At 38.8% G+C, this 25,412-nt stretch overlaps 3 protein-coding genes across 4 annotated transcripts; 2 read left to right on the top strand and 1 right to left on the bottom strand.

The window, feature by feature from the left end:
• Window positions 1–460: 460 nt before the first annotated feature.
• Window positions 461–17,995, top strand: LOC137404093 (uncharacterized). 2 transcript variants are annotated; one of them, XM_068090250.1, is made up of 15 exons: window positions 461–646; window positions 6,596–6,767; window positions 7,118–7,213; window positions 7,787–7,994; window positions 8,567–8,687; window positions 9,670–9,832; window positions 10,148–10,495; window positions 10,600–10,716; window positions 12,108–12,186; window positions 14,732–14,796; window positions 15,730–15,886; window positions 16,172–16,281; window positions 16,501–16,569; window positions 16,695–16,789; window positions 17,306–17,995. In XM_068090250.1, exons 2-15 carry the CDS (start codon window positions 6,678–6,680, stop codon window positions 17,457–17,459), a joined length of 1,872 nt encoding a protein of 623 aa, XP_067946351.1. In that variant the 5' UTR covers window positions 461–646; window positions 6,596–6,677; the 3' UTR covers window positions 17,460–17,995. The 2 variants fall into 2 exon arrangements, with proteins under 2 accessions (XP_067946351.1, XP_067946357.1); XM_068090256.1 differs by lacking the exons at window positions 461–646; window positions 6,596–6,767 and having other exon boundaries at window positions 7,158–7,218; window positions 17,306–17,992.
• LOC137410633 (octapeptide-repeat protein T2-like) lies at window positions 12,788–14,470 on the bottom strand. The gene is made up of 2 exons (XM_068096086.1): window positions 14,392–14,470; window positions 12,788–13,506 (listed from the first exon to the last, which is right to left on the bottom strand). Exons 1-2 carry the CDS (start codon window positions 14,468–14,470, stop codon window positions 12,788–12,790), a joined length of 798 nt encoding a protein of 265 aa, XP_067952187.1.
• Window positions 17,996–21,378: 3,383 nt separating the features above from the next.
• LOC137404522 (uncharacterized) lies at window positions 21,379–23,609 on the top strand. Its single transcript, XM_068090756.1, has 3 exons — window positions 21,379–21,488; window positions 22,111–22,280; window positions 22,625–23,609. The coding sequence occupies exons 2-3, from the start codon at window positions 22,142–22,144 to the stop codon at window positions 23,410–23,412; spliced, it is 927 nt and encodes a 308-aa protein (XP_067946857.1). The 5' UTR covers window positions 21,379–21,488; window positions 22,111–22,141; the 3' UTR covers window positions 23,413–23,609.
• Window positions 23,610–25,412: the final 1,803 nt, after the last annotated feature.

Genomic DNA, 25,412 nt, shown 5'->3' with positions numbered 1-25,412 from the left:
ACATTCATAATACACAGAGCCGTATAGCTTCACACTTCACAGAGTCCCAGGACCAAAACCGGAAACAAAAACAGTTGTTTCCAAACAAACCCTATTGACATACTGATCTCCAATGGAATATTCATACCTCACTGTCATTATCTCACTTTTTTGCATTTACTTTACTTTTGTACAAAATATTTTTGATAGCTTCTTGTAGAAAATTTTGTCTTCTTTCAAATGGTGTATAATATAACAATCAATTTCAGATTGACTACTAATGGGAGTAATTTTTATTGGTTAATGTTGCAGCCTCTCCATTACAACTTATATAAAAATAGTGGGCGTGGCCTGTTTGTATGAAAGCGAGCTCCCATGGTACAGTGTCGTATAAGGACGACACTATACGTCCCTATACGACACTGCCATGGTACGCTTCCGTTGTCGCGGGACTCCGTGAAGCTATACGGCTCTGATATTACAATAAACTAACACATGATTACAATTGAATAAGACTAATTTCGACGCATGAGTATAGAAGGCATTGTCGATGCATTTTTTCGACCTTTAATTTATTTTTGATGTTATATACTGTAAAACGATGACTTATAAGTATCCGACTAAGTCTCCTGTAACGATTTTGTAGTGAAACTTCAACCTTATCAAGGTTTTGTGCTCAGATACTATTGGAAAGCTCTTGGCGTTAAGCTCCTTAATTGTTCATAAGTATTTCGTGATTTTTAAGTTCAGCAGAAAGCTATTTTACTGGTTGCTTCAGTATTATTGATTCTTTTTAAAAACAGTTCTCTGCTAATGATAAATAGTATGAAATAGTTTTCTCAGAAGTGAAATATGCATGTTTTGTTTTTATACATTGACACAACATACATCAGTCAATTACGACTGTTCATTACGTGGGTCTTAGGACTCAAACTAGCCCTTGCAAGAACGTACTGCCATTTCAATAAAACAGTTTTTATCTGGCATTAGTCGTCTCATTGCTATGCTTCAGTAATAGAGTTGTTATATAATTGCTATGATTGTGTGAAAGCTCTTATTACAATAAGTATCGAAGAATCATTAAGTTTAACCATGAACAACGATATTTTGCAAAATGTTACCATTATTTTTGAACTAAATTATTCTTGAGCATCAGCCTAACGAAACTTTGTCTTAATCAGTTATAGGCTGTGTAGTTAGTTAATTGCCATTTGCACGCAAAACCTCTTTGCTTATAGTGACTCATCCATTGTGCAGGAACATTGGATGGAAACAGTGTGCAGCAACATATGTTGATATATATTACATCAACATATTGTGTAGTAAGATTGATTTAGCACGGCCACTAGACTGGATACGTTCGATACATTTTCTTATTAAGTCATTAACAATCTCGTGTTGTTCTGCCCGGAAGCAAGAGTGAATGATATATTTTTCCACATAACCTAATATATAATCCTACTGTGATAATGCGGATACAATCCACGTGTATATGTGAACGAGGGAAGACAACTACTACAACATCTCCCTTAATACAAAATAAGAAGTAGGTAAGGCATATGTGGATTGAGCATACAGAAAAAAGGCATTACAAACTATGCTGAACGGAGCAAACATATAAGCCGTAAACTGAGAATAACAAGAGTGAGTATAATATGTACAAGACCTAGCAACGAATGAATTTCCGGTTGCTCACAGATCCATGCGCTTTACAGGTCTACGTATGCGAGTGCTGCGGTATAGTACTGGTGGCTGATTGTCAGAAATTGACATAGGTTGTCGTACTGCAGCAGTGTTGGATCCGGCCTCACGCTCGACTAGTGGGAGAGTGCTCGGTTCGACAGTGTCCTGATAGTTCGGTGATAATCGGCAGAGGGCTTGACGATTGCGACGTACGCTGCCGTTCGCGCCTTGAGTGTGTACTTCATGCGAGCGTCCTGGAAGGTTTTTGGTAACAACACCTTCTCTGTCGAGATCCCTAATGTACACGTCATCACCTCGATGACGGAGATAACTCTTTTGCTCTGTGGCCGCTGTCGAAGTTTCTCTTCATGCAGGATTTGTAATCCTGTTCTTTCGACCTGACTATCTCTATGTCAGGAGGATTCAGTAGGAGTGACTTCGGATCAACGGGTATGTCCGATCTTAAACGGTGTCCCATAAGTAGTTCGGCAGGAGAATAACCGTTCTGTATGGGCGTGTTCCTATACGCTAGTAGCGCTCTATACGGGTCGGATGATTTGTGTAGCAGATTCTTAACTGTGCGCACGGCACGCTCTGCTTCCCCATTAGCTTGTGGAAATCTCGGTGAGCTGGTTATGCTGACGAAATTGTATTCTTCAGCAAACTTCTTGAACTGTTGGCTAGTGTACTGCGGGCCATTGTCAGATATGACAGACTGGAATACCGTGACGAGCGAATACGGACTTCAGTGCGTTGATCACGGAGTCGCTATCGGTTCGATCTAGCTTTATCACTTCTATGTACCTAGAATAATAGTCTATAACTAGTACATAGTCTTTGTTTTGCCAATGAAACATGTCGGTGGCTACACGCTGCCATGGGCGGTCGGGGAAGATTGACGGTTGCAACGGTTCAGTCTTTTTGCTAGAGTATGTTTGGCATGTTCTACATGACTTAATCATTTCGGAAATCTCGGAAGAAATGCCTGGCCACCAGACTGACTGGCGGGCTCTCTCTCTGCATTTTGTGATGCCCTGATGGCCGCAATGCAATCTAGAAAGAATGTCTGCGCGCATTGGAAGAGGTATTACCAAACGGTCCATATACATGAGAACATTGTCCACCAGACTCAGATCTCCTTGAACTTGCCAATATGGCTTCAGGTTCGTCTGCAAGTTTGATAAGTAAAATGGCCAACCATGTCGCACGTATTGCCTGATTTGCCTACATGTTGTATCCTCCAGCTGTGCGTGTTTAATCTCGTTAAGCCTGCAGTCCGTCGCTGGTAGTTGCGATAGAGACGATGTAGTGTACACCTCAATTTCATCGGCGAGCTTCTTGTTCTCGACGTCTGGTCTACCTACTGGTCGGCGTGAAAGCAGATCTGCCACATAATTCGACTTTCCCGGTACGTGTTTAGTCACAAAAGTGTACTTCATTGCACGTAACCTTTGTCTTTGAATGCGAATCGTAAGATCGTTTACCGCCTCCGAATTAAATATGGGCACTAGTGGCTTGTGATCAGTTTCGACTGTCACGTCCTGATGGCCAAGAATGTACCTATCGAACTTAGCACATGACCACGCTATACCTAGTGCCTCTTTCTCTATAGGTGACCAACGCTGTTCAGTTTCGGTTAGAGATCGGGATTTACATGCTACTAGCCTTCGGGAGCCATTGGATTGCACTTGTAGCAAAACTGCTCCTAGACCCTGATTGGAAGCGTCACACATTATGATTATTGGTTTGTCGATGCTGTACCATGCTAAACACGGAGCCTTCGACAATTCACACTTAATGTCAGACATGGCTTGCTTTTGGGCAACATCCCAGACCCAATGTGGCGACTTGAGGACAGCACGAAGTGGTATCGTCAATTCAGTGATGTGTGGCGAGAACTTTCCCAACTGATTCACGGTACCTAAGAGTGATTGTAGTTCAGTTATATTTGTCGGATCAGCGAGATTTTGAATATCTCTGATACGATCGGGATCGGGTCTCACGCCTTCTGCATCTACCAAATGACCTAAAAATTTCGTGGAGCGTTGGCTAAAGCAACATTTCTCCGCATTAAGTGTCATGCCGGCCGCCCTCAGGCGTTGGAGCACTTTGCGGACACGATCATCATGCTCCTGTTCGCTGACAGAGCTGTATACTAATAAGTCGTCCATGTGACAGACAACACCGTCAAGACCTTCAAGAATGTTATATATACACCGTTGAAAGATGTCGCCGGCGCTGACTAGCCCGAATGGAACCCTATTGTAGCAATAACGCCCAAAAGGAGTCACGAATGTCGTGAGTAGCCAGGATTCGTCAGATAGCGGAATTTGATAATAGCCCGAGTTTGCATCAAGCTTGCTCATAAACTTTGCACCTGATATCTTAGCAAGTGAGCTATCGACTGACGTACTTGGATATGTGTCACGCCGTACGGCCTTGTTTAAATTTGTAAGGTCAGCACAAATTCGGATCTGATTTTGGTCTGCCTTCGGAACCTGGACCATACCCGCACACCTGTCTGTAGGTACGGTCACCTTTGAAATTACCTCTTTTCGTTCCATATCGTCCAGCTGCTTCTTTACGATCCGCAAACGGGGCATCGATACTTCGTACGGGATATGCAACGCTACTGGTTTCGCATCGTCTCGTATCTGTATCGTGTATGGATCTGCGAGCTTGCCTAAACCACAAAAAACAGGGTATTCAGATTTAAAATCATGTTTCCCTACAACATCACCAGAAACAGTGTTAACATTGAATACATGATTTACATCACAAGTAACCAATCCTAAAGAAATACAGGCATCCTTGCTTAACAGGTTAGTGTTCTGATCAGAAACTATATAAACTTTCTCAACAATGTATCGGTTGTCAATGCGCATCTTAGCATTGGCATAACCTAGTACAGGTAAGTGAGTGTTACCGGGACCTACAAGTTGCTTGTCGGGTTTAGACAGTTTATGAATGTTACCTCTGAAAGAATCTACACTGCATACAGATACAGCAGCACCTGTATCGAGTTTGAACACACTTACGACCTCGGGACAGTTGTTGAAAGTGATATTTATTCTCACCGACCAGCTGCGATTGTCTACTTTGACCGGCTTGACCTCACCTAGGAAATGTGGTGTCGAGATATTTTCAGCTATTTGAACTTCTGAAACCTTAGATAATTGTCTGCATACCGATTTCCAATGTCCGATCTTCCGGCAGTGGTTACATACAGATTTGATAGCTGGGCATGATGATTTCAGGTGGAAGCCTTTTCCACACCTGTGACAGGCTTTCGGTTTACTGGCTGGATTAGGGTTATAACTAGCAGCACCAGTCGTTATGGGCCTAGCATTCTTGGCAATCGCTTTCATAGATCTATGGTTTTTCAAATGTTTAACGCTGTCTACTGATGCCGACGAACCTTCAATGCCAGGTCTCACTACCGTCTGTGCCTGCTTTGCTGATTCATATCTTCTGCAAATGTCTACAGCAGTGTTGAGAGTCAAATCTAATTCTGATTGTAGTTTGTTGCTCAGCGAATCATCAGTAACGCCAACAACCAATCTATCGCGGATGAGTTCTTCTCTCAATGCACCGTAGTTGCAATATTCAGCTTGTCTATACAGCTTATTGATAAATACGTCCATGCCATCGTTGCCTTGAGCAAGCTTGTTGAATTTCGCGCGTTTTACTATCGTATTAGTGCGAACACCAAAATATGTATCGAAAGCATTAATTAGATTGTTGTGTGTATCCTCCGGGATAGCTTTGGCTAAGATGATATCTTCTGCTTGAGGGCCTAAAGTGTAAACAAGGGTGTTAATCTGTTCTCTGTCCCTTTGCTCACATAATCTACTTGCCTCCCGATACCTGAGCCATCTGGCTTTCCACCTAGTCCATTGTCCTGGGTCACTGAAGTCAAATTTGTCCGGTGGATTCAGTCTTGGAATTGAGTAATGTTTATGTACCACAGGAGCGGCATCTTCTTCTTCGCTATGCTCACTGTCTCCCATAACATTGCTGAAGACCTCCTCTCGCTGCCACCATGTAGTAAGATTGATTTAGCACGGCCACTAGACTGGATGCGTTCGATACATTTTCTTATTAAGTCATTAACAATCTCGTGTTGTTCTGCCCGGAAGCAAGAGTGAATGATATATTTTTCCACATAACCTAATATATAATCCTACTGTGATAATGCGGATACAATACACGTGTATATGTGAATGAGGGAAGACAACTACTACAACATATTGGGCATATATTGATGTGGATGCCGAATTCACCTTCGTAAGCTTACTGAATTTTTTCTGTTCTCTTTAACAGCTGTAAAGCTGACTCTAGTCCATAATAATAATAATCGGCCACTGCCTAAAAAGAGCTCGAAACACTTAAAACTATGTACAGTTATAGTGGCACATGAATGATTATCTTGATAGTAGCCAATATGAATGTTTTATTGATATAGTCAGCAGAGTCGTAAAACTTCTGAAAGATGGACGGCATCAGAATAGTGCTGTAACTGTGGCTACCGATGACAACATCGGGCGTACTTTGCTTGCTCATATCATACGAGAAAGCTGATACCTATCTGCTGTGATTAATACAGGCCTAAACTGTTTGTGATATAAAAATAATTTAAGTGACTACTTAAATCAGTTTACTTCATTTTTTGATGCAATCATCTGTAAACAGACCTAATCAAATTTTACTATTTGTTACATACTTGTATCATGAGATATCTTTTTAGAACAGTAAAGTGTAACAAGACATTAAAGTAGTAGACAAAGCGTTTACACATACATGTAGTTAATGAAACTAGAGCTCTCAGTTTTTGCAATCATCTTTATGCGTATCACAGCAGGGACAACCACAACGTATACCCAGCATTCTCTTCATCGTTAACATCACTGTGATATTTTTGCATTTGTCTCAGGCTTCCAACATATTTGGGATGTAAACTACTGCCAGAGACGTGACCTGGTTCATCTTTGTGAATGATGTAAGGGAGGCTGGTCATGTGGTACTTTCAACATCACGTTTTCATACTCGCGAATGATGAGAAAACACGCTTGAAATGTTGGAGATATAACAAGTTCAATAAGGAGGTGATATGAGTTGGCTTTCTCCTCAAAATCATGTCAACTTGATTATTTAGTAACAATCTTTTGCCCGATCAAGCTGTGTAAAAGCTTTGTTGGAGGATTTGGGAGGACAACTCCAAGATTGTAAATGGCAGACGTTTGTTACTACATTGAAGTACTGAGACGCTATTAAATTGTGGTCTGTAGATCAGTGCCTTGCTACTCTTTAGTAACGAATCACTATTTAGTTCTATTGTAGTAATTTTAATGTGATTTACACGATTGTATTTGGTTGATGTGTATTTTGTCTGTCTATAGACATTTTTATTATTTTGTGGATATAGCAATAATTCTAAACATATTGTCATTGACAGACAGAGCAGACTGGAGAAGATGATTACCAGTTGTTTGACATTGGTGCTGAAGTGGAGGACATCACATGGGATGACAAACACAAGCTTTGCTTTATAGTAACGTTTAGTTCAAATAAATGTAATTTAGTGAAAGCTTTTGTAATGTGTTTCAGAGACCTTATGTAGCCATTGCACATTCAATACAACACTGGTTAAAGCGGTATATTTTTTGAGATGAGTGTACAAAATTTTAGTAGATTATATCAGAAAGTATCAATATTTTTTATCATTTGCGATTGTTTGTGATGTTTGAAGTGATTGACTGCCAGGATGTTTCAAGATCAAGCAAATGTGCCATTATGTCCATATTTGCAAAGAGACCGGTGAATAGAGACACATAACACTGCCACTTGAACGCAATAGCTAATATCAGCTATAACAATGATAGCAACTAGTGACATCATTTCGTACACATTTTTCTTTTGAGTGTTTCAACTGTGGTAAGTTTTGTCGATTTTAATCTTGAAACATCCTGGCAGTCAGATGACCTCAAACACCAAAAACAATCCGCAAATGATAAAAAAATACCAATACTTATGGAATACACTAAAATTTTATGTAAGTTCATCTTTAGCAGTTCTCTGTTTTGATTCAATGTGTTTACTATTAGCTACATTTTTATGTTATAAGTTGACAGCCAATGGGAGCGCTCACATTTACCATCACAGCCAATTAGAATCACAGTGGAGTGAAATAAATGTCCTTCAACTCTCTACACCACCTACCAAACTCTCTGGTACGGCTATTTGTCTCAATGATCGAATCTATTGGCAATCCTGTATGGAAGCTTCTCCCTCCAAGTGCACCATCAACTCTACACAGTATTCCGTACAGTCAGGTGCTTATCAGCTTGCCTGTGCTACTTGAACACTGCAGGCTGGTGTAGTACTCAGTCCTCAATCATACTCTGTCATCCTGGCTAAAAATGTATATAATAGCGGCACTCTATTAATTTTTTTAATGTTTGTACAAGGGTAAATATATATGGGAAGTGAATGCATGTAGAGAAAACTGGGTTGCACAAACTGAGCGCAAGCACTTGGTAAAAAGCAATAGAAAAAAACTTTGCTCTATTTTAACCTGAGAGCTAAAACACAGCTTTCTCCATGCATGCCCTCCCTGTAATTATAGGTTGGTCACTTAGAGGAATTAAATAGTGAGATATGGTATTATCTTGTTTTACTTAGATATTCGCTAATCATTAATTCGTTGTGTAAGAAAAATCTGTAGTCAGCTTTTGATTGGCAGCATGTCAAACTATAACCTTGAGATCATGCAGGAGTTAGTAGCTATATCTTGTCTTGTTGGCTAGGAAACCCATATTAGAATTGCTAAACTTATTGTATTGCACTAGTTCCTGTCACCATATTTGCTAGCTCATAATGTCCCTTCTTATCCATTTGTTTACAGTTGCTGGTCCCGAGTCACAGACTATTCAGGTGACAGTCTTTTCCGCTGTTAGCTTGCTCACTGACTGCTTTCCTTGTGACCTGTTCAGCATGGGTACCTCGACAATACTGTGCATTCCTAGGTGAGTAGTAGTTGCTAGTGGCATAGTATAGGGAGTATACTAATCCAGGCATGAACTACAAAACTGGGAAGACTGGGAGTCATGCATACTCTGGAGTTCCACGTATTGATCTGGACCGATACTTTGAAAGTTAAAGATGAAGTGATGACTCAGTTCAAATTTTGGTTAGACTTCTGGGCTTGGTCTGTCGTAGTAGGTAAGATCGGAATGCTTTTATAAGTTCGAGGAGAATGATCAAAACAGTGAGGTTCTTACCTAAGAATTTCAGAGTCATTGTTATCATTGCTTTTCTCATCACAGCAAGAGAGGAAATGCAGTATTTAAAAATCTTGTACTTTCTTAAAAGCAATACGATGCCTCAATACGGTGATCTGCATCAGTAAAAATGTGCAGAATTTTGCAGGAAGTTGGTTGATTGATATTTTATTGAGCGGAAGCTGTGAGCTTCATAATATAAATATAGTTATTAATAAACCTAAAACGTTTTAAAGGAGAGGAGAACTCTATAAAATCAATCTTACTCAATAAACTCTAAAAAAATCAACCTGGGAGTTCTCTTGCATTGTGGACTACATGCAGATCAGCATTAAATAAAATTGGCCCAAATCGATACATGTAACTGACAATCGCGGATTTGCTGCAACTTTTGTTTGTCTTTATCTGTAAAGGTTGGGTGGTTTTCAGTCATGTAGTTGAGGGTTATTATTGAGAGTAACAAGTTTGTGTTATGGTGAGATGGTGAGATGCTACAATTGTCTTAGCCCTCTAAATTCTATTAGTTTGGAAATTAGCTTAGCAAGAACAGGAGACACAAGTTTTACAATTAATAGAGATAACTTCTCTTATTCCACAGATTGAACCGACTATACATTGTGCTAAATGATTGGTGTGTGAAATGATACACACGTCTTGTTTATCTTGCAATTGTGCTACTAACCACTCAATCATCTGTTATAATATGGTTTCTCTTGCTCTTTTTCAGAATGGATAAACTGAAATGTCTGGTGATTTCTTTGACACCCAGTAAAGTTATCTTCAGCCACTTGTTATGCGGTGTCATAGCCACACAGGATCATTTGTTAGCCTCTGTTCAATTCGCTGATGTGTCGTTACCTATTTCTGCTGCACTAAATGCTTCTGAAGAGGTAACAAAAACTTGTTGAGTTGACTTAATGATGAATATGTGGTTTTGGTCTTCATATGCAGGTTCATATTGGCTATTGACTAGCAGCATATTTCTTTCAAAGCTTTCTATCATTTGAATCACCTCAATTAAATTGAATCTCAAATAAAATAAAACTTTTATAGATTGTCTTATCTTAGGGTTGATTAAATCATGGCTTTACGCTATAAATTAAATGTGGTCAAATAACTGTCAAAAATTTTAATTGTCCACATTCTTGTGCTTCTCTGTTTCGTAAAAGTAGTGCCAGGAATATCATTTTTATTTGATGTTACAGAGGGAAGATGCATTTATCGAGTCTGTTGTGTCAAACGGTGAGAATCTAGTAGCTGTAGCTGTAGGAGGGGAAGTGTGGCAGTGGTGCCATCACACTAACACATTTGCTTTACTGGAGCTCAAGCTACCACCAGGGTTAGTACTTCAGCAAGCACAGCTGCTAGATGGGATGCTAGTCTGGGTTCAGCTCTCTAGCATACATTATGCTAGTCTTACTTCCAACTCTCTCTATAAACTCACTCCATCCATTGAGCTGACAGTCGTAGACAGGTGCTATGGTGAAAAGACAGGCAATGGAAAAGATGTTCTGTTGCTATCAGAGGATCTGTTTGTTCACTCTCTCCACAAGGTCAGTTCAAAGTATTTTATATACTATACATATCTCCTGCTATCAGCCAGCTCTCCCTGACTACCTATAAGTTTAGCAACTGTTAACTGTTTTTTTCTTTGTAGTTGATGTCTCTTCCAGATGCAAATACTAAGATTGTGACGCATCATGAGAAAGTCGAGTCAACCACTCCTACATCAATGGAAGCAGTGAATGAAGAGCTACAGGCTATATTTTCTCAGGTAGCTTTGCTAGGCCTCCTATTTTAGGGTTGACCACCCTGGTCCCTCTGATCGAGTTTACTACTCTTTATGCTCATATATATATATATATATAAATATATATATATATATATATATATATATATACCAATAACACCGGCACATAAAATGTGGCTTGCCCAGATACCAACAGCAATCAACTCGGGTGAGTTGCAGAAAAGTGCCCTATTGGGAACAGCTAAGATCTTGAGGCAAGTGCTCAAACTCCCAGGTCTCTGGTAAGAGACCCGAGTTAGAGCAGAAACTACCACCCATACGGGTTAACCGGGGTGAGGAAACAATTTATATATATATATACATGTATATATATATACTGTATATATATATACAGTATATATACATGTATATATATACACACTGTATATATATATACAGTGTATATATATACAGTGTATATATATACAGTGTATATATATATACACAGTGTATATATATACAGTGTATATATATACACAGTGTATATATATATATACAGTGTATATATATACAGTGTATATATATATATATACAGTGTATATATATACAGTGTATATATATATATATACACTGTATATGTACTTTTCTATTTGTTACTAGTCAACATCAACTTGTAGATGTTCGGTTGAAATCTCCTCTAACCACGGAGTTGCTCTACCTTGACTAATGGTATTGTTAAATACTTACGTATGCTCTGAATACAGTACTGTAGCCTGAGAAACTTCAGAAGATGAAGTATAGTAATCCTTCACTACTCACTGGCTCAGCTTTCGCGGCTTCAGTACTTTTCAATGTAAAAATATTCATTGAACAGTTAAATTCATTAAAGAAAATTAATAAAATTAAAAAACTGAATCGCAAATCTCTCTCGTACTCTTTCCTAATGAGATAGCAGTTGTCAAGTATAGTTGACTCCGCAAGCATCGTTGTGATGTTAGTCGTCGCGCTTCCCTTTTCCTGCTAGGTTTTATGAAGTGTAAAAGTGTGAATTGCTTGTGACACATTTTATCATGCCTCTTAATTACCCCCGACCCTCTAAACTGTCTATTAAATCTAAGAAAAAAGGAAAATGATTATGATTAATGACAAAGTGACTTTATTAGTTGATTAGAAATGAGTTTATTACTTTATATTTCGGGGATTTTCACCTTTCAAGGCACCAGTCTCAAATAACCCGGAAATGTGAGGTATTACTGTCTGAATGAGCTGTCTGGAGTATGTCTGGATGAGCTAAGAAGTTGCCAGATGACACTCCATTCTGTAGGACTGTCACAATACACTCATTCCACCAATCTGCATCTCTGTGCTCTTGCCAAGCAACCTTAAGTGATTGTGTTTTATCTTCACGGCGAGTGTTTAGTTTCATCTCTTTGTAGGTGTGCTATAGCCCTCATCTCATTCCACAAAGTCTGGAGCAACTTGACCCTGACCCAACTCCATTTAATTCTCTTATGGGTATGTCTACAATATTCAATCTTTGTTATCTTGTGCTCTCTATCCCATGAATACTCAGTCTGTGATAATCTGTGTTTATGTGGGTCACAACCAAATGACAGATTTTGATCCGATTACGGATATTTGCGATTGGCTGCTGATCTTCCTAGGCTAATTTTCAGATTTGATTTTTCACCGAAAGTTGTAGCCTTTTATATCAAATTTTTACTGCATCATTAAATAGATAGTATACTGTTCATTCAAAGCTGTTAGTTATTTTGAGCCAAAACTCAGATTTTTATGTAAATATGGTTATGGCATGGTATAAAAATAATGACTTGGCAGCTAAACTCGCTGTAGATTATTCAGATATTTTTTATCTTTCAGATACTCTCTACTTGCTCTGTATACCTCTATGTATTTGATGATTTTGTCTTTGCATTTTTATGCTACCGCGTCTATATATTCCATCTCTCTGACACTCAATTTGGTTAAGCTTTGTGTCTAAAGAACTGCATTTGCATAGATCCTTCTCTCCCTTCTTTCTCTCCCTTCCTCCTGTCCCTTTCTCATCTCCCTTCCTCCTCTCCCTTCCTCATCTCCCTTTCCTCCTCTCCCTTCCTCATCTCCCTTTCCTTTTTTCCCTTCCCTCTTTTCCCTTCCCCCCTTTCCCTTCCCTCTTTTCCCTTCCCCCCTTTCCCTTCCCTCTTTTCCCTTCCCCCCTTTCCCTTCCCTCTTTTCCCTTCCCTCTTTTCCCTTCCCTCTTTTCCCTTCCCTCTTTTCCCTTCCCTCTTTTCCCTTCCCTCTTTTCCCTTCCCTCTTTTCCCTTCCCTCTTTTCCCTTCCCTCTTTTCCCTTCCCTCTTTTCCCTTCCCTCTTTTCCCTTCCCTCTTTTCCCTTCCCTCTTTTCCCTTCCCTCTTTTCCCTTCCCTCTTTTCCCTTCCCTCCTCTCCTATCCTTTTCTCCTGTCCTTCTCTCCCTTTTTCCTCTCCCTCCTCTCCCTTCCTCCTCTCCCTCCTCTCCCTTCCTCCTCTTTCATCCTCCTCTCCCTTCCTCCTCTCCCTTCCTCCTCTATCTTCCTCCTCTCTCTTCCTCCTATCTCTTCCTCCTCTCTCGTCTTCCTCTCTCTCTTCTCCCACCTCTCCTTTCTCTCCTCTCCTATCTCTCCTCTCCTGCCTCTCCCTTCTCTTCTCTCCCTTCTCTTCTCTCCCTTCTCCCCTTTCTTTTTCTCCATTCTCTCCACTCCCTTCTCGTCTTGTCCGTCTCTCCTCTCCCTTCCCTTCTTTCCCATCTCTAATCTCCCTCTTCTCTACTTTATCTTCCCTCTTCTCCGATTTCCTCTCTCATTGTTTCTGTTTGATGCATGTTACTTACACGAGTCTATGACTCTTATACTTTATGACTGCCAAGTTTTCCCTCTATGCTGTACTAGCTGAATGCTTAGCATTGCACAAGTAATAAAAAAGTTTTTACATAGAAAATTTACTTTTAATCAACATATACAACATTTACCATTCTAACTTTTAGATGAAATTGTTTGTTTGTTTCTGGGTACTGTGTTTATTTTTGTGTAATTCATACTCACCGGCGGCAGTGCCTACTACAGCTCAATACTGATTACAATAGTCTTGTTGACCATGTGAGTTCAAGCATTTTCCTTCATGTATGGGCGCATATCTTTTTTGGTATGAGTTACAACGCTAGCTGAAGTGTAAAGCGTGAAGCCATGAAAGATTGGCAGGTGTAATAAGTATGCGTATGGACAGTGCGGTGTATTGAATAAATGCCTGTCTGCAGAGCTGGAGGTTTTGGGTTCAAATCCAGCGCGGATTTGAAGTGAGAAAGCGGAAACAATGCTAAAACTATATCACATTGAGCTTTATACATCTAGATTTACGTATGCGATACTCTTTGGGTCCTTATCAAACGTTTACTCTCACTTCAAACATTTTCTGGTTTTGTAAATCTATTTAGTAATAAACATCTGCACACTTCCAACGATTGTTGGTATCAGATAACTCCTGCAAATATCCCCAGCTCTTGCAAGAACCACTCAACATCTGCACACATTCAACCATTGCTGGTATCACATAACTCCTGCACATATCCCCAGCTCTTGCTGGAACCACTCAACATCTGGACACATCCAACCATTGCTGGTATCACATAACTCCTGCACATATCCCCAGCTCTTGCTGGAACCACTCAACATCTGCACACATCCAACCATTGCTGGTATCACAGAACTCCTGCACACATCCCCAGCTCTTGCTGGAACCACTCAACATCTGCACACATCCAACCATTGCTGGTATCACATAACACCTGCACACATCCCCAGCTCTTGCTGGAACCACTCAACATCTACACACATCCAACCATTGCTGATATCACAAAACTCCTGCACATATCCCCAGCTCTTGCTGGAACCACTCAACATCTGCACACGTTTCTAGCCATGTATGCAGATGTTATGCGATACCAGCCATCGCCAGAAATTCCTGGCATCACATGGCTAAGCTCTGTTGTTACTATGCCTACTGTTAATTCGAATTCAATTCTTGCAGCGAATGTATTTGAGGAGCATGAAGAGAAGATGGTAAAATTGAAGGAATCTTCTCACTTTTCAGTGGTTAGTTCTTACTGAATTTAATTATAAAATTTTGTATAATACAATAACTGCATATAGCCTTGGATTCCTTTAATATCTCTCAACTACTCCTGGGTAGTTGGAGTCACCAGTCCACAGTTGATAAAACTGCATGTGTGGAACTGTTTAAATCTCCAGTCAGGTCCATGATACTTTAACAATACGATTGCCTTGGCCTTGTAGCTAACTGTTTAATTTGGCTATCAAATTCGTTTATTCATCTCTATTAGTCTGCTGTAATTGCATGCTGAGTTTGCATTGAAAGTGTTTCGTTATGCACTCCATCTGGTTGATTGTACAGTAATTCTTCACATTTCCAGGTTAATTGAGACCGACAACTCCTAAGATAAGACAACTCCTGCGATAAGCAAAAATCTGCGAAATAGAAACTAACAAACTCATACCGGTATCTAATAAAGTCACTTTTTCTTGAATCATTTTGCTCTTATTATTAAGTTCATCAGACAATTTTGATGGTCGATGGTATATAAAAGGCATGATAAAGGGTCTTTCAAGTGCTTTGCATTCGCACGCTTTAGAAATTGTAACAAGAAAAACAGCCAACCGCAGCGACTGCTATCATAATGATGTTTGCAGAGGGATCTCACTGGGCCAGAGTATGAGAAAGGTTCATGTATATAGTTTTTTTATTAAATTAGTATTGTTAACCGGCAAAGTACCGAAGCTGCGAAAGCTGAACAGCGAAGTAACGAGCTATTGCTGTACAATCTTTTTTTTTTAGATAAAGTAAATTCGTCCCATGCAGCCACTTGAATTATAACTATGTGTTTATTTCGTCTTTACTCTGTTTTTACTATAAGTTTTTTGTAGTCTTCAATCATGATGTTTCCATCCATGTTATCACCACATCATTTGCTATGTGATCAGTTTCTCCCATCAGGTTTGTTTTTGTAGTCTGTGACTGTAGAAGAAGTGATAAATACATTGGCTTCTGTCACCAGTGACACCATTCAGCAGGTGCTTGCTACTCTAACTCATTATGCAGACACAGTCAAGCTCACCTGTCTGAATGCTTTTAATCGCTTCCTCATAATGGCTGATCCAACTGCAGGTTTGTCACCTCCTTATCAAGCTAGTCATGGTTTCTAATGAAGGAGGTGTATTTTTTGTGGCTCAACCTCTAAAACCAAAAACAAAGAAAAATTGTTTCTGATACTAGAGGCTCAGCTGGTTTTTAGGCAAACAACTGCTATTGGTAGATATCTGTGCAAGCATATTTCTTGTATATTTTTCATGAGAGTCTTCTAGAATGGCTTATGTTATCGCTCACATTAGCTGGATCCATCAAATCGACCAGCAGTTAGTTTTGAAATAAGTTTTTCAACGTATATTACAGAGCTTGACCATTGGAGGTTGTTATTTACGACGTCTAATGCAAAGACAAGCCTAACACCATTGGCCACTCTATATTTATATCTAATATGGCAGCTTGATCCAGCGTCCATTGTGAGTAGCGATACCTCTATCATTGTGTGAATTTAATATATTTCTATCTTGCATCTCTTAGGTCTTACACAAGTTTGGTTAAATCAGTTGGGTTGGTTCACTTGTCACTATGTATGTGGCTTTTTGTCTACACAAACCACTGCAAGATCAGCTACCTGCAACCATTAACCGATAGGGTGATCTTGTACAGCACTAAACTTTGCTATATTATTTTACCAGGTGAACAGTTTACTCATGGTGGGATGCAAATACAAAGAGTGTATGTCTACAGGGTCAGCTCCTACTTCTGTGAGTATATTTTGCTTTTAGCTTGTACCTAACCTGTGTGTAAATACTTGTAATGAAACTCTTGAAGGATATAAGAAGTGTTCTTCAGGAATTTTAACATTATGTAAGGATACTATGTTTTACAGCTGGTTGATGCACTCTTAGATATAGTTGACCGGTCCGCACAAGTCAAGCTAGATAAGCCTCGTCTCCTCTTGTATTCTCAACTTTGCATGTTGAGGTAGGTATTTCTTATTTTGGAGTTGTTGTCCCTCACTGGGTAGCAGCCAATAGCTGGGCATATAACAATGAGCTATGGTGTATGATCATATTACTATGTTATTAGTACACATCTTTTTATTTGTATTTGGTCATCAATGAGTATTTGTTAATTACAATAAATTATAATTTTTTTTAAACTGTAAAATATACTAATATTATTATAACAAAAAAATTAAAGTAATATTTATGATATAAATTTGTGGTCGTTGACATTGGTAAATTAAAAGGTTGACCAGTTCTTGGACATGAGGAACGGGGAGCAAATGGGATGGTGTTTCCACATCACAAATGCATTATTTTGTTCATCTGTTCAGCTTTCTGCATGTAATGAGTTGGTTGGTTAAGAGTGATTTCGAATGAAGTCCATAACTTCCGGATTATTATGTGGATTTTGAGGTTGATACTAGCATGCTGGGTGTTGAGGGTAGCCCTACTCGTAGAAAAAATATTACCACTATCTTGTTTATATCTTTAGTTCGTCCGAGGACAGGGTGATAGGAGCCATGCGGCTCCTGAAGGAAGCCAACATAGACATTGATGCTCTAGTACATAAGTATGGCAAGTCGTCTCCTCTTCGTCTTCAACTTGTCAACCAATTGTTAGGATATTCATTGGTGCATTCCAGTTAGCCTCAAGCCTTCCTGTTTTTAGACTCACATGTTTTTTAAATTGTTTTTGAAACTTCAGACTGTCATGGCTCTATATATATTTTTACAAAAATATGTTATATTGAAGACATTCTTTTCTCACTGCGGTGTCATCACTGAATCTTTTACTTTCAGCGGTATTGTACAGGCTTGAGCTGTAGATAGAAGACTTAGCTTCCCATTTGTTACTGAGCAACATTTAGCTGGTCGCTCTGCTTTCTGATAATTCCTGTCACTGCGCTCCATTCTAAATATTCTGTTTAAATGTATAAATTATAATATAATATGAAATTATTTGATAATATATGGTTTATAGCAGCTCACCCAATGTTTTTTAGTCGACTATATTGATTATTTTGTTATACTCCCAAATTATTATTATTATTACTCTCGAACACTAAGTATGAATGTCAGTTTTTTTATATTTTCTCACCCGTTAGTGTAGAGCTGTTCCTTCTAACATACTGATATGTGGATCTGAAGCACGCTCTAGGTTTGATAGTTGAAGTTCAGAGAATGTGGAGTACAAAGGAATAAAAGGGAATATTCAGTGTGTAAATTAACGATTAAGGAATAAATATAGTAATATCGAGACTCGGTCAAAGTATTTACTGGTTGATCATAAAATTCATAGAGTGATCCCAATATAGGCTAGCTTCAGTGAGCATGTCTATGAGTTGCTATGGCAGAAACAAAGTCATAAACAGGCATTACATAAAGCAATGCTAAAATAATAGAGAGGTAAACATTGCTACTTTCTATTCACCAGCAATAGAGCAGCTAATAAAGAGATATCATTGTGTTCATAATAATATTTCCTATTAATAAAATGCTACACGAGTAGACAAGCATTTTTGTGTGTGATGGTGAGCACGAGCCTTGTCAAGCTACAGCTGTGTCCCAGCAGCCTTGTATGTGGCACCAAATCTGTTCACTTTTGAGTTGATATTCCTAGTAATTAATGCATTACCAATTCTTTGGTGAGACAAAGACACGAGCATAGCCGTCAGTTCTTGTTGCTAATAACACTGGCGTAAATGTTAATTGTAAGGCTTCTTCTTCTGGGTTTAGTTTGAGTTGTACCTACATTGGTAATGGAGTTTAGTGAGCTGAATTTGATATCTTCCCATGCTGTGACCTGTTGAATCAAAGGTCAGCAGTGATGAAGGTGTAAAGGTGCATATCCTCATTTCAAAGCTTTAAATTTTAAAGCATTGTTATTTCTAAGTCTTCCAAACTTAGTTTAAGCGGTTTGCCTATGTAATAACTAGACAGTATTGTGTTGTATAGTCGGTATCTATTGTTATGGATAAACGGTTATTGATAGTACTCTGGGTACAGTAGAACAGAAGGCTGGTAAAACACTAAAAGTGCACAACTCCTAAACAATTATGTAAAGTTGAATTACCGTAAGTTCTGATTGTTAAGTATACATACAATGATAACTGAAGCGCTTGAATATTTGTCTACATACTCTGTCAATACACCGCCAAGTTGTCAAGACAATATTTCAACTTTTTCTGATCAAGTGTGTGAGACCTTGATTGTGAAAGGGGCTAAAAAACCATCATTTCAATTTCCTTAGGCAGGGCAATAACATACTAGTGAGTCTGATCTATAGGTGTGAAAGGAATGTAGCTAGACCCCTTGCGTACCATTGTCCAATATATAAGCGCAGTAAAAACACTCATATTCGAAATACAAAAGCAAATTGCATAAAAGAGAAAGAGTTAATAGCAGTTATGCTTCCACAGTGTTGAGACGCTACATTTCTTCCCAGCAAGTTAAGATTAGTGTGGAGGACCAGGATTTGCAGCGACTCTTGAAAGGTGAGTATCCATCATGCACCTACAACAGTGAATCACGTGACTTCTGTATGCATGACTACATTTTTCGTAAATGCACTAAAATATTTAAAAAAAATGTGTGCTTCTCAAAACAGTGAAATGGTATGCTTTTTACATTTGACTATGTACTACTATGTACTATGACTATGTACTACTATGTACTACTATGTACTTTGACTATGTACTACTTATTCCCCAAATGCAATTATATGTACAAAACCTCTTATGCGAAACATCGCAGTAACTTTACTGTTGGAAATGTTTTGGACCTTCATTTTTTGTTTCTCATGAAGTAGGATATATGATCAAAGACACGGAGAAGGGCTTATCTTTGCAGATGTGTGGCACTTGTTTAAATCTGTGTGTTCTGCTTCAGTACAGTAATATTTCTTTTAAGTTTTGCATGAAGTTCCTCCAAAACTAACAAAAATTTCTACAAAAAAGCATGAATTTTAATGTCTACCATATGCTCAGTAATCTCGCCAGTTGACTCTCTATTACTTTATTATAATATTAAGTATCAAGTATATTCGCCACAATATAAAAGCTAATCATAGGCTTATTTAACACGGCAGCATTTGATCTACATACTTAGCACCATAATTCTGCTGCACCTTCCAGCTTAGGTTGCACAGGCAGCACTAAAGCTGTATAAAAGATAACTTTAATACTTTATATATATTAACAACCTCTTCATTATGCTAAAGAGTGTTGCATCAAGTCAAAAATATGAGAGCAGGCGTACTGAGCTGTTGGGTTAATAATTCTGCACAGAGAATATTTTCCGCATTCAGTAACAGACGATGACTATTTAAACCCAGGGGTTTCACTCTCTTCTATTCATCCCCAAGGGCTAGTCTGAGATGTTATAAAATGCACCCTGTCCACTTACTTACACATTAATAAAAAACTACCCCTTATCACTTCATCACCTCAGACTAATTGTCCATTTTTTGGCTCATGAATACCCTTTTCCACTGTGTGGAACTCAATGAGACAGGTTTGGTCCCTATCCACTGCACCAAGCTAAAAAAACATACCATTTTTTATGAAATACTGTAGAGTGTCTGGCCACCAAAAAACACCCTAAAACATGCTTTTTTTCGTCGAGCCCTTGAGGATGAAAGTTGAGAGTGAACCTTAGAGTATTTAAGTCAATGATCTCTCACCAGCATCTACGCCCTTTATCTATGACCTACATCTTGAGCCTGGATCAACGACCTGCATTTTGGTTTGTCGTAGATCAATTGATTAGCAGTAACTTGACAGTTTGATGGGCACTCTGTAAAACCCAGCCTATTCTAAAAGACACAATTTAAGATAATAGTGAAACAAATTTACTATTTTCCATTTTATGAAACTTTTGTACATCCGGTTAGTTAGAGTTTACTAAAGGTTAGAAATTATGTAAACCTGTACGCATAGTGTATCAATTAGCTCAGTTTTCACGACGCTTCTCACTAGAAGATAATATCTTGGTAGACTATGATTTATGGAAATGGGTCAAGGAATAGACAAACCACTACTGTATTTGAACCATTTCCATAAATCACCAACATAAATCTTTGACATACCATCACTCTTTGGACACTGGCTCTAAAGCTACTAGCTAGGGATCTAACAAGCATCACAAAAATATAGCTTTTAATTTCAAGAAAGCGCTAGAATCACTTTATGAGTTCTTTGACCAGATAACAAGGTCATTGACCGTTCTCTCCGTCCAGCCATTTCTAGGCCACCGTCCATCAGGTCCAGCAGACCATTGTAAACAGAAATTTGACTATTGTTCGCTCTACAACAGCTTCGCTTTTTTCCACTGCTGATCAGTTGATATGATTTTTACGCTTTACAATCAAACAATATTGGCTGAGTGCATTTGCATTCAGTTTACTTTATCATAAGCCTTATGCATTGTGTAAAACAAATCGAATTCTTATACAACTGAAATACAAATCAAAAACTGGAACACTGATTATAAAGAGCTCACTCAGGCGTATTAGCATACCTTGAGAATACAGTGCATTAACCGAGTTGTTCTGGTACTCTGGTGCCTCAATTGAGTGATTGAGTCCTTGACTCGTACTCCTGCAGCTTTCTAAATTGTTGCATTACCTCATCCACTGTCTGCTGCTAACGGAATCACTATCTGCTATCGAATGTGAAGGTAGGAGAGCAAATGTAGCTTAGCAGTATTTTTCACAACTTCTCTTTATGAAAGAAGACTCTTGCTCTCTTCGCTTCAGCTTTGTTAATTTCTGCTTATTTAAGTATTTCATCTTGTTGATTTCATGAATCTTTGAACATATTGCCTTATCCCCAACTTGCACATTTCTGTATTTGTGTTACATTTTTTAAAACTTTGCCCAGAATACTTGTGTTTATCCTTCCACACATATGATAAACATCATTTTCTATACTTTAACACCAACGTACTACAACCACTATCTTATGTTTCAGTTTATGAACTTTTTGTTACTACAACCTACAATTCACTATCCTGACTCCTGCAATACTATTAGATTATCAACTTTAGAGCATTTTTGTTCAACTCACTCAATATTTCCTGATTTCTATTTTATCATTTTTGTTTTGGCGTGTGACGAACAACATAATTTTGTTAATAATTGCCAATAACAGGTTATACAAACACACAACCTTCTCGTAGCCAAACTAAGTATTTGTATCCTCTCATGGTTTGGTCTTCTTCATTAGTTCTGTCCAGCTTGTTACATTCATCTGCTGAGTAATCTGTTGCTCTAGATTGTTTACAACTTTTCTGCTTTTAGATACCGTATCATCCGCTCACTTTCTCTTATCATGGACGCCGAGAACACAAAATCAGTTGACTTTCGAAATCCAAAATGGACTCCAGTTTTAATCATAGCTACAATTCCTATGCTGCTAATCACCATAGTTTTTAATGCACTCTCTGCTGTTGGTCCCATCATCCCCGGAGGTAGCTATGATTTGAATTGTAACTATATATTCTGAGAATTTTGTGACTACAAGAAACCAATTTGAAGTTGTTTTCTCATACCAACTATTGTTAGGAATATTATTAGTGAACTTAAATGTTAACTTAGGAAAAAAGGGGCTACAACCAGAATGATTACTTGATTTATAAAGTAACATCTTCCAGTAGGCTATCATCTAGTACATAGACTTTTAGTTCCACTACCTTTGACCTTCCCCTAGGCAGAATTCTGTCATATCAAACAGATTTGTTATTATAATGAAGAGCAGCTCGAAGGCAGTAACTTTTTTTCACTAAATAAAGCAAAATAATTCTGTATTTTGCAGATTTGTACCTGAGCCAGACGGAGGCAGTCTCTGACAAGTACTTCACCAGTCTAACACCCGCAGGTTGGACCTTCTCTATCTGGAGTTTTATTTACAGCTGGCAGGTTATCCACTGTATCTACAGTCTGACTCTAATCTGTCGTAAGAGCCCTGAGGGCATCCCATTGTACCGTCAACCAGGGCACATCCACTACAGTTTCTACATTGTATACATCTTTAATGGCGCATTCAATACCTGTTGGATATTTATCTTTGATAGAGAGATTCTTGAGCTCGCTTTTGTGTTCCTGTGTTTCATCACAGTGACCCTGTACATCTGTGGAGTGCTGCTCTGCAAATATCTTCACGATTCAGCCCCTTACCTCACCGCTAATGGTTGTGGTAAAGAAATCTGGCTAACTAGACTTCTTCCTCTGAACGGTGTCGCCTTTTATGGCACATGGGTAACTCTCGCCTCCCTCCTCAACTTCGGTCTCGTTCTGCAGTATCGAGCAAACGTAGATCCTGATGTCTGTTCTTGGGTGGTCTTGGCTCTCATCACTCTCGAGCTTATTGGTTGGTTTGTTCTCGAAACTTTCGTCTTTGACAAATATCTCCGCTATTGTTTCAGCCAGTACATTGTTTTGCTAGTAGCGTTTGCAGGCATACTGTCCAATCACTATGATGCTGCCTCGCCAGCGGCGTATGCTATTTATGGAGTTGTCCTCACTGCCGTAGCTGCCGCTTTAGGTGTCTGCAAGGTGATTGTAATGATCGTGAAGGGCCTGAAATACCCGATCACATATTAACTATTTGTATTACTAAACACTGTCTGTTTTTTACTAGACACGTTTAACACTGCTGAACACAAAATGTCTTTTTGGAGTTATAAATTTTGGTAGTTTTTTGTGATATTTTTGAAACAATTTTTTTATATCTGTTTTTGACTAATTTGCTCAATGCTGTGATCAAAATTATTCATTATTTAATTTTTTAAATATACCAATCGTCACATAGCAGTATCCTCAGCAGCGCTGTCCTTTTATACCCTTATTATTGATGTCGTGCAGTTTATAATTAAACTCGACTCATTCTTGACAAACTCTTCATTAAAGCAATATAATTCTGCTGAGATTTGTGAAGAGATTTTTGGGTCAGCTACACCCAATTAGACCGGAGAAGTTTCCTTTCCATAGTTGAAACCTAAGAATTGCTTGTAATAAGCTGGCTAGTATCCACAAGAAAGGGAATGATTGATTGCTAGCATAAGTTAAGATCGATTTTATAGGAAACGATATAATTGTAGTTAGACAAGATTTGACTAGCTTATGAGATCATCCGCCTCTCTCTATGCATTTAATCTGGCATTACGAATTGTTGTGAGAGGTTAGTTTTTAGGAGAGTGATAAATACCAACAACTTGATGGACATATCAGATTGCATCAGAACATTGCGCGGGTGATTATTTTGTCAGACTGCACACCGCAGCTCTCCTACTTCTTACCCTTTCCATTGTGTGCACCAAAGCAGAAAAATTATAAAACACTATCCTAATACAAATTACTGTATCATTAGGCATAGCTTCGTACTAGCAATCAGGCACTTGTCTACAACTGCCAAAATTGGGGGTCTCTTGTTTCAGTGACGTGACAGCTAGTTGTTTGCCACTCGAATGCAGCTTATGTAACTGCTACCGAAGAAGCAATAGGCAAGGCTTATGTAAGCTCTAAAACAGTGGATATCTCAGCTATAGATAGTGGTGATAGACGTTATGTACATTCAGTTAGAGGAGATGTTGTTTTGAATGAACCCTACAAATGCTGCTAGCTATAACTACCCAACAGGCCTGTATGCCCTGGTTGCAAGTTGGGCCGGCAAATGTTAGGCGGCCATGGCCGCCTAACTGCAGTTATGAACATTTGGAGGTTGGAGGGGCGGTGTAAGCCCCCTCAACAGGTTTCTTTCATGTAGGGCCTCAACCGGGCCTCTCATGTAGTTTTAAAACATTTTATCGGAAAGTATAAATATTTTTCTATTATTTGAGATTTGTTGGTTTTAGGTGATGTGACTGTCAGGACGTTTTCAGATTAAAATAGGCTAAACTTGACCGCAGTTAAAATGCTCGAAAAAAGACATTTTTTTCTTTTGTGCGTTTTAACAAAGATCAATTTCGCCGATTTTATTTTAAGTTCATCCGAAGGTTTCCATGCTTCGATGGGTCATTGCCAAGCAGATGTTTGATAAGATTTGACTTTTTGCAAGCCTTTGTAAAAGTCATTAACAAGAATATTTTGCCGATGATAATAATGACGCCTAGGAACTACTCAAAGTTGATGTTTGTTTCTATGGCTTGGAATAAAGTGATATTCTACAGCGATAAAAACTGTCTCCATAGCCGTTGGGCAAATAACTGTTCGAGTTAATGATGTTGAGGTCGAGTTATCTAAAGCAATTTATTATTGCGTAGGAACAGACCAAACAAACCCGTTCGAGTTAACCAAGTGTTCGAGATAAAATTTTACATTTTATCCGAGGGCGAGTTATCCGAGTTTGACTATACTTAGCCGCCGAAAATTCTTACAAAGTTGAGGCGGCTCAGCCAGCCAGCTGCCCCAGGGAATACGGGCTACCCAATGCCTTTTGTCCATTTTCAGTTTACATAGTAGAATAATTGAAGACCGTTGCCCCAACTTGCATAGGCACAGAAGTGCTGAATTGCTCTGCTGCTGATGAAGGCTTTCTTTTCAAGAGTGTGTCAGACATTCAAATGTTACAGGAAGTTCATTGGCAGAACATATGTTCCTGTCAT

The sequence above is a fragment of the Watersipora subatra genome, chromosome 1 (genome assembly GCF_963576615.1).
Source record: "Watersipora subatra chromosome 1, tzWatSuba1.1, whole genome shotgun sequence".
Taxonomy (NCBI): Eukaryota; Metazoa; Bryozoa; class Gymnolaemata; order Cheilostomatida; family Watersiporidae; genus Watersipora; species Watersipora subatra.
This window is presented reverse-complemented; position numbering and strand designations above follow the sequence as displayed.